Consider the following 13002-nt stretch of genomic DNA (forward strand, 5'->3'; position numbering starts at 1 on the left):
ATACTTTTGAAGTGCAGTCACTGTTTCCAGGCACTGCAGCAAATTTGTGCCCAGTAAAGTTCCCATAAACAGCAATGTGATGGTGACGGCCAGGCAATCAATTTTACTGACTGGTTGAGGGATAAATATTGGTCAGAACTCCCCTTGCTTTTTTCTTTATAAATTTAGAGTACCCAATTCATTTTTCCCAATTAAGGGGCAATTTAGCGTGGCCAATCCACCTACTTTGGACATCTTTTGGGTTGTGGGGACGAAACCCACGCAAACACGGGGAGAATGTTCAAACTCCACACGGACAGTGACCCAGAGCCGGAATCGAACCTGGGACCTTGGCGCCGTGAGGCAGCTGTGCTACCATTGCGCCACCGAGTTGCCCTGCCTTGCGCTTTTTTCAAAAGAATGTCATGGGATCTTTTACCCGAGAGGGTAAATGGGTCCTTGGTTTGATGCGTCATCCAAAGACAGCGCCTCCAACAGTGCAGCACTCCCTCAGAAATGCAGCGGAGTGAGCGTGCTGATGTCCCGGTACAAGATTTGAACTCTCAACCTCTTGAGTCAGAGGCAAAACCGCTACCCACTGAGCAATGGCTCAAACTAGGAACACTAGAAGTGACAACGCTAACTATTCATTTGCCTCCAGCATTCTAGAATGTTTGCACTGTTTGTTGCAACCCTACTGTGCTCCCTATGAGCTCAGGCAACTCAGCCCAGATTTATTTTTGTTTGGCAAGGGTATTAAAGGTTACTGAAGTAAGGCAGGAGAGATAGAATTGAGGTGCTTGAGCCACAACCAATTTGAATGATGAAAATGGTCGAGAGAGTTTAATGGCCTCTACCTGTTCCTAAAAGTTTTGAGCCTCATACAGAGTTGTGCATTTACCCTCTCAAACATTAAGAATTTGAATATGTTTCTCCAGATTTCTCCTTCTTCGTGATGTAGCTGCGGTCATACACCCTCCTGGGGCTGGTTTAGCACACTGGGCTAAATCGCTGGCTTTTAAAGCAGACCAGGACAGGCCAGCTGCACGGTTCAATTCCCGTACCAGCCTCCCTGAACAGGTGCCGGATTGTGGCGACTAGGGGCTTTTCACAGTAACTTCATTGAAGCCTACTCGTGACAATAAGCCATTTTCATTCATTTCATTTCCTGTCACATTTGCATCATATATTGGCACGAGTCACGGAAAAACAAATGAGCTCTCCAAGAAAACTGTCCAGAAAATTTGCACGGCAGTGGAGTGGCGAGAGAACGGGAGTAAGTGGACTACTCTTCAAAGATCCAGCGCAGGCATGATAAACTGAATGGCCTTCTGTGATTCATGATTCTATGAAAATTAAACATAAATGATGGTATAATTACCAAAAACAAATTCCTCTGGATGTGATTTGACATTTAAATTACTTGCGGCCACAACAACATTGAACAATCTGACTCGGTTTATTGCCTGTGCTTTATTGGAATCCATCCAATTTAAATGTTGGATCACCACTACCATTGTGGAGTCTTTTATCTTCGCTAAGACTACAGTCATTTAGAATAAGCAGCTTGGCTGTTTTTCATGACAATTTTATCCTGTCCTGAACCATAGAATCCCTACATTGCAGAAGGAGGACATTCGGCCCTTCAAGTCTGCACCGACCCTCCGAAAGAGCACCCTACCTAGGCCACCCCCCATCCCTGTAACCACATCTAACCTACACACCTTTGGACACTAAGGGGAAATTTAGCATGGCCAGTCCACCTCACCTGAACATCTTTGGCCTGTGGGAGGAAACTGGAGCACCCGGAGGAAACCCACGCAGACACGGGGCGAACACAAACTCCACACAGTCACCGAAGGTCGGAATTGAACCCTGGTCCCTGGCACTGTGAAACAGCTGTGCTAACCACTGTGCCAACCTCTGAAGGTATTGACACATTGTAGTGTCCATGGACACAGGTTGCAGTCCAGGATAATTTGCTCTCATGCGTATTCCCAAACAGTGAGTGACCATAGTTTATTTGGCTTTGGGGTGAAGAAGAGTGGGGAGAAGGTATTACAAAGGTCTAATACCCAAACCTTTTCAGCAGGGACAAATGACATTTATATGACAACTTTATTCAAACAAATGTCTCAATGTATTTCACAGGAGCGTTATTAGACAAAAATTGACTCTGGGGCCTCATAAAGAGCTATTAGGCTGGGAGAAAGAAGCATTAAGGAAGAAATTCCAGTGCTTTGGACCTAGACAGTTTAAGGCACGGCTACCAATGGTGGGGCAAAGGAAACCAAAGGTGGACGGGAGTCCAAATTGGAGGAGTGCAGGGATTTGTGTTCCTCATCCTTTCATCGGATGTCAATTGATGCCCTTGAAATGTTCAATTTAAGAGTCAAACACATTGCTGTGGATCTGGAGTCACATGTAGGTCAGATCAGGTAAGGATGGCAGATTTCCTTCCCTGAAGGACATTACTGAACCAGATGGTTTTTTGTTAACAACAATTGATGATGATGTCATGGTCTCCATTACTGAGACTAGCTTCATAGTGAAGATTTAGGAATTGAATGTAATTGATTTGAATCTATGTCCCCAGAGCATTAGCTTGGGCCTCTAGGTTACTTGGATGGCCACCATCTCCCCAAGAGGTGTGCAGAGCTGGAGAAGGTTAGAGAAATAGGGAAGGGCGAGGTCCGGGAACAATTTAAACAAAAGAATGGGAATTTGAGATTGAAGTGTTGCGAGACTGGGAGCAAACGTAGATCAGTAAGCACAGGGAATGATGAATGAATGGGACCTAATGCAAGTTAGGACATGGGCAGCTGAGGTTTGGATTAACTCCAGTGAAACAATTAGAACTACAATGGTATCCTTGTGAAGGAAACTGAAATTGGTACTTGCCCAAACTTTCCTTTCAAAAAACTTTCTGCTATGAATGATATTCCAGTCTCTTACACAAAGGTGCAGGGTCCAACTGGAAACACTGCTACAAGCCTCCCTCCAGACTGGGATCTGCCGACACAGCACAGACTTTAGAATGAATCTTGCAATTTCCTAAGCTGCATTTACTCACAGAATGAATTCACGGAGCCATCAAGAAAATTGCATTTACATTTCTGAAGATAAGAAACTGTAAATGGAAATATTACAGGCTTTTGTTGAAGATAAAAAGCCAAAGCGGCACTGGGATTCATCAAGCAATCCCTGCAGCCCCTCCTCCTCTATGCTTTATTAAGCTAATAAGTGTTAGACAGGCAAGATTTGATGCATTTTCCCTTTGTCCCCAAAGATCAATAAATTACTCCAGTCGGTTTTAATTTAAATGAAACGATTTATTTAATTGGGAAAATTCTCTCTGTTGCGAAGATGATGTTGTCAAAGATTGTAATAAAGGACCTTGAAACAATGAAGACATTGGTTGGGGGAAGCCCTAGGCATGAATTAACAGAATAAAACAAATGTCGCCTGCGTATCCTGTTGAGATGAATGAAAATATTATGCAAAAACATACAATGTAGATTTTATTAAATCCATAAGGCTACTTTAATTTTTACCTCACTTTTGGAGATTTAGAACTGGTACATTTATCTGTAACATATTTAGTTTTACCTAATGCATCTTGTTTTACTCTTTATGCTTTGTGGATAATCTGGTTACGTACATTGTTCAAGTCAAAAGATTATAAATTTAAAAAACACCAAGCAAATCTCAATACTGAATAAACTAACTGACTCACTCACTAACTGTGATGCATTTACTAATTCATGGTCCCCATTAAGGCATTTGACAAGCGGAATACTTATTAGGATATAGTACATACGTCCTGTAAAACAATTACATCTAACACTGAGTCAATAGGTTAGGGGGCTGCAATAAATAACCTGGTGTACAGTGGAGGTCAGGGACAGACATGTAGGTAGGCTTGTGTACACAATGTATGTGGCAGTGAGAGATACGGAGTTAATTTTTGGTGCATTTGGAAGTGTGCACTTACATTTCATAAAACAAGTCCCTTTTGTCACAATACTATTTACGTACCAGTTGAGGTTGTTTGAATGTGATGGGGTCATGTCTATAATAGTAGCCCATGTAGACTTCAAAGGTATATACGTATTATTACACAATTACATTTTGGTGCAATATTGCCATGTCCCTATTTACAGGACATGGACTTGGCATGTGCTCATTGTTGGAATGTTTTGTCACACAGTGAAAGTCAAGATCAGGCAAATTAAATCCAAATTATAGGAACAGGAATAGGCCATTCAGCCCCTCGAGCCTGCCCCACCATTCACTGAGATCATGGCTGATCTGTGACCTAACCCCATACACATGCCTTTGGCCCAGTTCCCTTAATATCTTTGCTCAACAAAAATGTATGTATCTCAGATTTAAAATGGACATCACTTGCCGTTTGTGGAAGAGGGTTCCAAACCTCTGTCACTCCTTGTGTGTAGAAGTGCTTCCTAACATCTCTCCTGAACGGTCTGCCCCAATTTTTAGATTATGCCCCTTAGTTCTAGAATCTCTAACCAGTGGAAGCAGTTTATCTTTTCCTGTTAATAGAATCTTAGTACAGACGGAGGCCATTCGGCCCATCGTGTCTGCACCGACCCTCTGAAAGAGCACCCTACTACCTAGGCCCACACACCCACTCCATCCCTCTAACCCCACCTAACCTTTTGAATACCAAGGGGCAATTCAGCATGGCCAATCTACCTAACCTGCACACCTTCAGACTGTGGGAGGAAAACCCCCACACAGACACGGGGAGAAAGAGCAAACTCCACACAAACAGTCACCTGAGGCTGGAACTGAACCCGGGACCCTGGAGCTGTGAGGCAGCAGTGCTAACCACTGTGCCATCATGCCGCCCTCTTGAAGACTTCGAACAGATCACCCATTAACCTTCTAAATTCTAGAGAAAATAGGTCTAATTTATATAATCTCTCCTCATAACTTAACCCCTGAAGTCCAGGTATCAGTCTTGTAAACCTACGTTGCACTCCCTCCAAGGCCAAAATATCCTTCCTATGGTGTGGTGCCCAGACCTGCTCACAGTGACTCTAAGTGGGGTTCATCCGGGATTTTGTAAAGCTGCACCACAACCTCTGTGTCTTTAGACTTCAGTCCTCCGGATATAAAGGCTAGCATTCCATTCTTCTTCTTGATTATTCTCTGCACTTTTTAGTGCAATTTAAAGATCAATGCACCTGAACCCCCAGATCTCTTCGGAGATCCACTGAATTTAGCTTCATTCCATCTAGCAAGTACTCTGTTTTATCCTTTTATGGATCAAAATGGATAACCTCTTACTTACTAACAATGAACTCCATCTGCCACAGTTTTGCCCATTCACCTAGTCCATCAATCTCCCTTTGTAATTTTAAGCTGTCATCTGCTCGGCCTACAATGCCACACAACTTTTGTGTCATCAGCAAATTTGGACCTGACTTCTGTGCCATTATCCAAATTGTTAACGAATAATGTGAACAATTGAGGCCCTCAGATCCCAATTTGAGTACCTGCCCATTATTCCTACTTTCCGCCACCTGCCACTGAACCAATTTCCCAGCCATGGTCAGTAATTTGCCCTCAATTCCGAGGGCTTCTACCTCAGTTAACAGTCTCTTATGTGGGACCTTCAATCTAAACAAGATCCCTAGACATTCGCCTGTCCACTACCTTCGTCACCTCTTCAAAAAATTCAATGAGGTTTATTAGGCATGACCTACATGCTATGAATCTTAGAAATCTTGGCCGTATTGGGATTTGTAATATGCTATAGATGTTAGAAAGAACTTAACTGACAGGTATTAGCCCAACAGGTCTATGACAGTGTGTCTGCTCCACACATGCTTCCTAAATCCAACCCCTTCTCCTTTATTCTTAACGTAGCTTCCACATAAATGCACCTACACTATTTGTCTTAGCTCCGCCACATATTAGAATCAAAGAATCACAGAATACCTAAACTGCCGAAGGAGGCCTTCGGCCCCTTGAGTTCACACCGACCCTCTGAAAAAGCACCCCACCCAGGCCCACACCCCCATCCTATCCTCGTAACCTTGTAACCACAATTAACCTTTGGACGCTTAGGAGTGATTTAGCATGGCCAATCCACCTAGTCTGCACAACTTTGGACTGTGAGCGGGAACTCGAGCACCCGGAGGAAACCCACGCAGACACGGGGAGAACGTGCAAACTCAGTACAGACAGTCACCCAAGGATGGAAACAAACCCGGGTCCCTGGCACTGTGAGGCAGCAGTGCTAACCTCTGCGGCAAGCTCCACATTCTAACCACTCTCTGGATAGAGAGTTGCTCTTTATTTCCTGATTGAATCTACTAGGGGATACTAGGGGCTGGTTTAGCACAGGGCTTAATCGCTGGCTTTGAAAGCAGACCAAGGCAGGCCAGCAGCACGGTTCAATTCCCATACCAGCCTCCCCGAACAGGCGCCGGAATGTGGCTAGGGGCATTTCACAGTAACTTCATTGAAGCCTACTCGTGACAATAAGCGATTTTCATTTCATTTCATCTTCTATTTATGCCCCCCAGCTTCGGTCTCACCCATAAGTGAGACCATTTTCTCTTTCACTACTCTACTAGACCATTTATAATTGTAAATATGTATTGTCTCAAGCAACCTTCTCTTTTCTAGAAGAGATCCTCAACCTTTTTAGTCTTTCCCAATTGTAAATCTTCCATATTAATTTTTAAAAATAAATTTGGAGTAGCCAATTATTTTTTTTCCCAATTAAGGGGCAATTTGGCGTGGCCAATCCACCTAACCTGCACAATCCACCTAACCTGCGTTGTGGGGTTGAAACACGGGGAGAATGTGCAAACTCCAACACGGACAGTGATCCAGGGCCGGGATTCAAACCCGGGTCCGCAGCGCCGTGGTCCCAGTGCTAACCACTGTGCCGCATGCCGCCCCAATCTTCCATATTCATGATCACAATCATCCAGCTTTCCTAAGATTGAATGGCGATTAATAGGAGCAGGAGGACACCATTCAGTCCCTCAAAACTGTTACCCTATTAATTTAGATCACAGCTGATCCGTATCTCATTCCCATCTCCCTTGGTTCCAAGGTCCCCGATACCCTGATGTAACTAAAATCTATTAAGCCGAGATTTGAAAGTTTCAATTGACCACATCCTCCCCCCCTCCCCCACTACTCCCCCAAAACCTCAAATTATTTGGGGGGGCGGGAGGGGGGGAGGGTAGGGAGAAGAGTTTCAGAATTCCACTTTCCTTTGTGTGAAGAACTGTTTGCTGATATCACCAAAATACAAACAAAATACGGCAGATGCTGGAAATCTGATTAAAAAGTGCTCAGCAGGTGCGGCAGTGTCTGGGGAGACAGAAACAGAGTTAACGTTTCGAGTCGAGTACGCCTTTTCTTTGAAACCCTGAAGAAGCCAGTCACAATGGCAGGACCAGAGGACCCGTCTCCTGCCAATGGTGGGCTGTTACCACCGGGAAAATTCCTGCCCCATGTCTCTCTTTTCAGCAATATTCATGGGCTGAATTACCAAGCAATCGTTTGTATATCCTGAAAATTATATTCTCGAAAAAATTGTGAGCATTATTCCTGTACTCGTTCAAATTTTTTAAAGTAAATTTTTAATATGTAGAGTAGCCAAGACAAATTGTACAGGTGCATTTAAAAAAAAAAAAAATTTTGAATACCCAATTAATTTTTTCCAATTAAGGGTCAATTTAGCGTGGCCAATCCACCTACCCTGCACATCTTTGGGTTGTGGGGGTGAAACCCACGCAAACACGAGGAGAATGTGCAAACTCCACACGGACAGTGACCCAGAGCTGGGATCGAACCTGGGACCTGGGCGCCGTGAGGCAAGCAGTGCTAACCACTGTGCTTGTGCATTTACGTGGAAGCTACATTTTTAAAATGATTAATAGCGGCATATAATACAAGAGCAAGGAGGTTATAGTGCACTTGTATAAGGTGTTAGTTAGACCTTAGCTTGAGTACCGTGTATAGTTCTGGGTGCCGCATTTTAGGGAGGATGTGGTTAGGGTTTGGAAGGCAGTGCCTGCGATTGTGATGGGGGCAGGTTTGAAAGAGGCACTCAAGAGGGAAGTAGATGATTATTTGAAAAGGAAGAACCTGCAGGGGGTTCAGGGAGAAGGCGATGGAATGGCATTTGGTGAAATGCTCATTTGGAGAGGCGGGACAAGTACAATGGGCCAAATGGCCTCTGATCAATAATGTTTGCACAGATATTAACAACTATTAATCTAATTACTTGTAAGCTTATGAATGCACCACAATCTCAATGATAAACAAAGATTATATGCATGTGTAAAATGTCTAAAGAACTTGTATACATTTAAGAAATTATACTTCATTCATTGAAACATAATAGGTAGTAGATTTATAAACAGAATGTGTCAGATGCTGACCTTTGCTGATTTTTCATGCACTTACGTTATCAGTGTTTCAACTGAAATGGAGAATAAAGCTATAGACAGCTGTGAAACAAACATTTCTAGTATGTTTCAAATTTGAAGAATGCATTTATATAGCATCTTTCATGATCTCAGGGTGTCCCAAAGTGTCTTACAGCCAATTAAGTAATTTTTTTGAAGCGTGATGACTGTTGTAATGTAGGAAGCCCGACAGTCAATTTGCCAAAAGCAACATCGCACGAACAGCTCCGTGACAATGATCCGGATCATCTGTCTTTAGTGATGCCAGTTGAGTGGTAGGTGTTGTCTAAGGACACAGAGAGAACCCCCTCCCCCCTTCCTCTCCCCACTTCTTCTTTGAAATGCTGCCTGTGGAATCTTTGATGCCCACCCAAGAGGGCAGATGGGGTGTCATTTTAACACCTCCAAGTTTATGTCCGAAACATGCATTCAATCCTGACTCAAATAATCTGTTCCCTCTAGAAAAGATTGTGAAATTGTGCTGTTCGCAGAAAATGGACATTTGCAAGATAACGGTAATGCTTAAAGTGCCTTATTTTGCTTAGTGCCATGCAAGAACACCTGTTCTACATTATGTACAGTACGAAGTGACAAAGATGGAGTGTTCAGAGTGCTATTTGCACTTTGAACGCTACATGACTTCCAGCCCTATTGGAGCCACACGTAACTCTAGATCCGGATTATATGTTTGATTTGTAGAAAAGGGTTTTTTTTTTTGGTCTGCTCTTCAGCTTGTTTTTACAGAAGCCCCCGTGACTGGTAAACGAGAAAGTAAAACACATCAAGAGCATTTCTGCTTTGTATGCGGCAATTCATTTATTCAGATGATGGTCTCGAGTCACTGTACAGTTAAAAATAATTTTCAGAGTTCATATCTGCAAGCAATGCTGATACGATGAAGCAGTCTTAGTTCAAAAAAGATGCAACAATAAATCTTTGGCAGCAGGAAAGTACAATCTGAGAGCAGAGAAGAGGTCACTGTGTCAAATATACTTCGATCGTTGCCTTGTACAAAATGCCAAAATGGAATTAACCGCAGTTTCGTAAATTGATTTTAGAACTTGTCCATTTTAAAATCTGACAGGCAACACAATCAAATATTCATCTCCACTCATTAGTATTTATTTTTTAAAATTGGAGGGAATATGAAAGAATATCCTAGCCTATGGAGAAACCAGATCAACTGATGTGCAGACCTTGGGGCAGGGTGAGATATTTCCTTCATTCCTGAAGGGTGAAAACCCCTGATTTTCAGAAGACCTTTCTCAGCAATGTGAATTTCATTTGGGTTCCATAGTAACCGGAATCCAGCCCTTTGCAACACTTAACCCTTCAGCACCAGACTCTGTGTTGCACTGTGTAACAATGGGTGGATTGTTAGGGTTATTTACCCTTTTACAGACTGGGCAAAACTTTGGTTAAAGAACCTTGCACCCCAGGCTGTTAACCGGCCAACACGTCTGACCTGCAGCAGTGTTTATTTTTTTAAAATGTGATACGAAAACTGACAGGGCTCCACCCCGACAAGTCCTGCTGCACTGTGCTTCTTTCCAATTGTTTCAACAGGGGAAATGACCGCGTCTCTGTATCTATCAGTGTCCCTAACTATGCAGCATGAAGTTACTGGGGTCTAGTTATGCACGACTGCCGCATCAGTCGGAGGTGGGGGGAGGATTTGGTCTAGACAATCCCATATGACTGCACCATCCCCCCCCCAAAAATTGAACAAAATATATTTTTCTTTAATTACCATGGCACAGGCCTTAAATCGCATTATTAAACTCCGGCACCGACACGGTGGCCTCCACAACACTTCCCACCAGCAACTGGTTTCTTGTCTTCATTTTCTGCTGGTCACTTCATCTGGCAAGTTAAGTGATCTACTGCACAAACCCATCGCCTCTTGAGCTTTCACATTTCTTTGATGGCTGAGGCCAGCGTGATGATGTTCTGTGCCTGCTTCAAAGATGGCATGTCGATCATGCTCCCGTGGAAGGTGAAAGCCCCCTGACACAAGTCAAAAAAAAAAGTCAGGGAGAATAAAAAAACATTTAGCTTCTCAGAACAGCGACTCGCTGTCACCGTTCATTGCCGGAGACTTTCCCTTCCCACTGGAACACTGCAAAGCCACGCACTTGGGGATTGAAAACACAGAGGCTAAAATGCTATCTTGCACAATCAGAGAACAATATTAAACATGTTCAAGTCAGCTCATGCAAGACACATTACAGCAAAAAGGCACATATATTTTCTCTCCACGTTTAAAAAAAAGTAATTTAGAGCGTCCAATTCTTTTTTTTCCAATTGAGCAATTTAGCGTGGCCAATCCACCTACTCTGCACATCTTTTGGGTTGTGGGGGTGAGACCCACACAGACATGGGGAGAATGTGCAAACCCCACATGGACAGTGACCCAGAGCTGGGATCGAACCTGGGTCCTCGGCAGCGTGAGGCAGCAGTGATAACCACTGCGCCACCGTTCCGTCCTTCTCTCCATGTTGGTGTTAACATAGGGCACTGATTTATTTCCTATTACCTTGGCACAATAGGCTATTAACTTCATATAAAACTATAAATAGTTTTCTTCCAATGCTTCACAATGACTAACTTCATACATTTCCTAATGTGCACCTTGCAAGCAAAAACAACACAAAAATAATTTTCACAGCATTTTAACACATTTCATTTTGCAAGGAACTAAAATTCCCAAAATTGTAATGAACAGTAAAAATTTGTTCCTGCAACTTATCTCGATTTATGAATGGATAACCCTGCAACTGAGGAAACAAAAGACATTTCCATTCATGTCAACAAATATGATTTAGCACAAAACATTCTGATAGAGGAAGATCCAAAGCTTGGGCAACTGTTGGGATGGATGATGAAGATTGTATTGTGTTAAATAGTTCCAAAGGAAGAGTTCGTAGGATGCAAACATAAGGTTCCTCTGAGATAATTAACTGACAACGCCGCGATTACCACAAATTCTTCCTCCAGGCTATCCTTAATCTGAGCATCAGTGGGACAAAGCGGGAGCAGACTGTGGATCACCACTGAAATATATATCCAACAATAACTCACAGAGCAAGACGCACAATGCGATTCAATGATCCAATAAATTAGGAAAGCAATGCGACATCACTAATTTACTTCTGTTTGCCACACTAATGGGCCTCAAAATGTTTTAATCCCATTTGAAGAATTTAGCTCTCATACAGAGATTTAATAATCTAAGCATTCAGTAGCAGAAATAACAAAACTTCAATTTGGCCGTTAACCAAACTGCTCAAATGATTAAGCGAGGGTGCGGTGCACAAGTATGAAAGTTCACCTTTCCAAGTTTTTGATGTTCACCAAAAGCGTCTATCAGTTCCTGCGCCCACTTCACTCTCTCCGGATTTGGTGAAAAAGCTTCTTGTACAATTGGAACCTGACTGGGGTGGATCACTTGTTTACCTGAACACAGAAACCACATCATAATTTATTACTCTTGCACTGGACTCACAAAGATATTTTTTCAGAAATACGCAGCACAAGGATTAATTGTGAAATATTGTCTCATATCCTGCATGCATCATTACTCAGACCGGCTGTGGCATTTTGTCACATCCATCATTCTCTATCTGCAAAGGCAACTGCTTCTCTTTCACAGGTGTATCGCTCTTCAACGTGTCTACTTTGCTAATAATGAAGGGAATGAATAAATAGGTAATGCAGGGAATTAACCTCTCCATTACAATTTTCAGGATTGTGCACTTTATATTTAGTCATGTAAATATTTTTATTTTGTGCTTTAGAGATAAGAATTATCTGTGCACATACACGTACAACAATAATTTCACACCTTTCTCTGTGTGGAGTTTGCACATTCTCCCCGTGTCTGCGTGGGTTTCAACCCCAAAAAGATGTGCAAGGTAGGTGGATTGGCCACGCTAAATTGCTCCTTAATTTGAAAAGAATAACTGGGCACTCTAAATTTTTTTTTAAATCACACCGTTGGCTGTTAGATAGAATGCTCTGTTCACCCACAGACTGCTAAGGAAACAGATAAGCTTTCTATAAATTAATTGCGGAGGGGCAGCACGGTGGCGGAGTGGTTAGCATTGTTGCCTCACGGCGCCGAGGTCCCAGGTTCGATCCCGGCTCTGGGTCACTGTCCGTGTGACGTTTACACATTTTCCCCGTGTTTGCGTGGGTTTCATGCCCACAACCCAAAGATGTGCAGGGGAGGTGGATTGGCCGCACTAAATTGCCCTTAATTGGAAATAATTAATTCGACACTCTAAATTTATAAAAAAATTAAATTTAAAAAAAGAATTAATTAATTGTGGTAATTAGATGTATTTTTCAACTGCAGGTACATCTTCTAAAATGACTTGTGTTGGGTTGACTGCTGTACATGTAATTTGCTGAACGGCAGACCTCATGCCTCTCACCTCATTGAACACATTTGGTTGGAACGCACTGTACATTCATAAGTTAAAGTATGACTGTTTATATTTCCAGGATCACCTCATACAAGGAGCAGATTAACCCGTTTTCAAAATGTTGCATGATT

At 42.7% G+C, this 13002-nt stretch overlaps 1 protein-coding gene across 2 annotated transcripts in view; it reads right to left on the reverse strand.

The window, feature by feature from the left end:
* Window positions 1-9234: 9234 nt before the first annotated feature.
* Window positions 9235-13002, reverse strand: part of clybl (citrate lyase beta like) — a 160078-nt gene continuing 156310 nt past the window's right edge. For both annotated transcript variants that reach the window (XM_072476066.1, XM_072476067.1), the window contains 2 exons: window positions 11776-11900; window positions 9235-10451 (listed from right to left, as the gene is read on the reverse strand). In XM_072476066.1, the coding sequence (XP_072332167.1) occupies window positions 10356-10451; window positions 11776-11900 (221 nt within the window). In that variant the 3' untranslated portion in view covers window positions 9235-10355. The remainder of the gene's footprint in view (window positions 10452-11775; window positions 11901-13002) is intronic.

Source organism: Scyliorhinus torazame, chromosome 15 (genome assembly GCF_047496885.1).
Source record: "Scyliorhinus torazame isolate Kashiwa2021f chromosome 15, sScyTor2.1, whole genome shotgun sequence".
Classification (NCBI taxonomy): domain Eukaryota; kingdom Metazoa; phylum Chordata; class Chondrichthyes; order Carcharhiniformes; family Scyliorhinidae; genus Scyliorhinus; species Scyliorhinus torazame.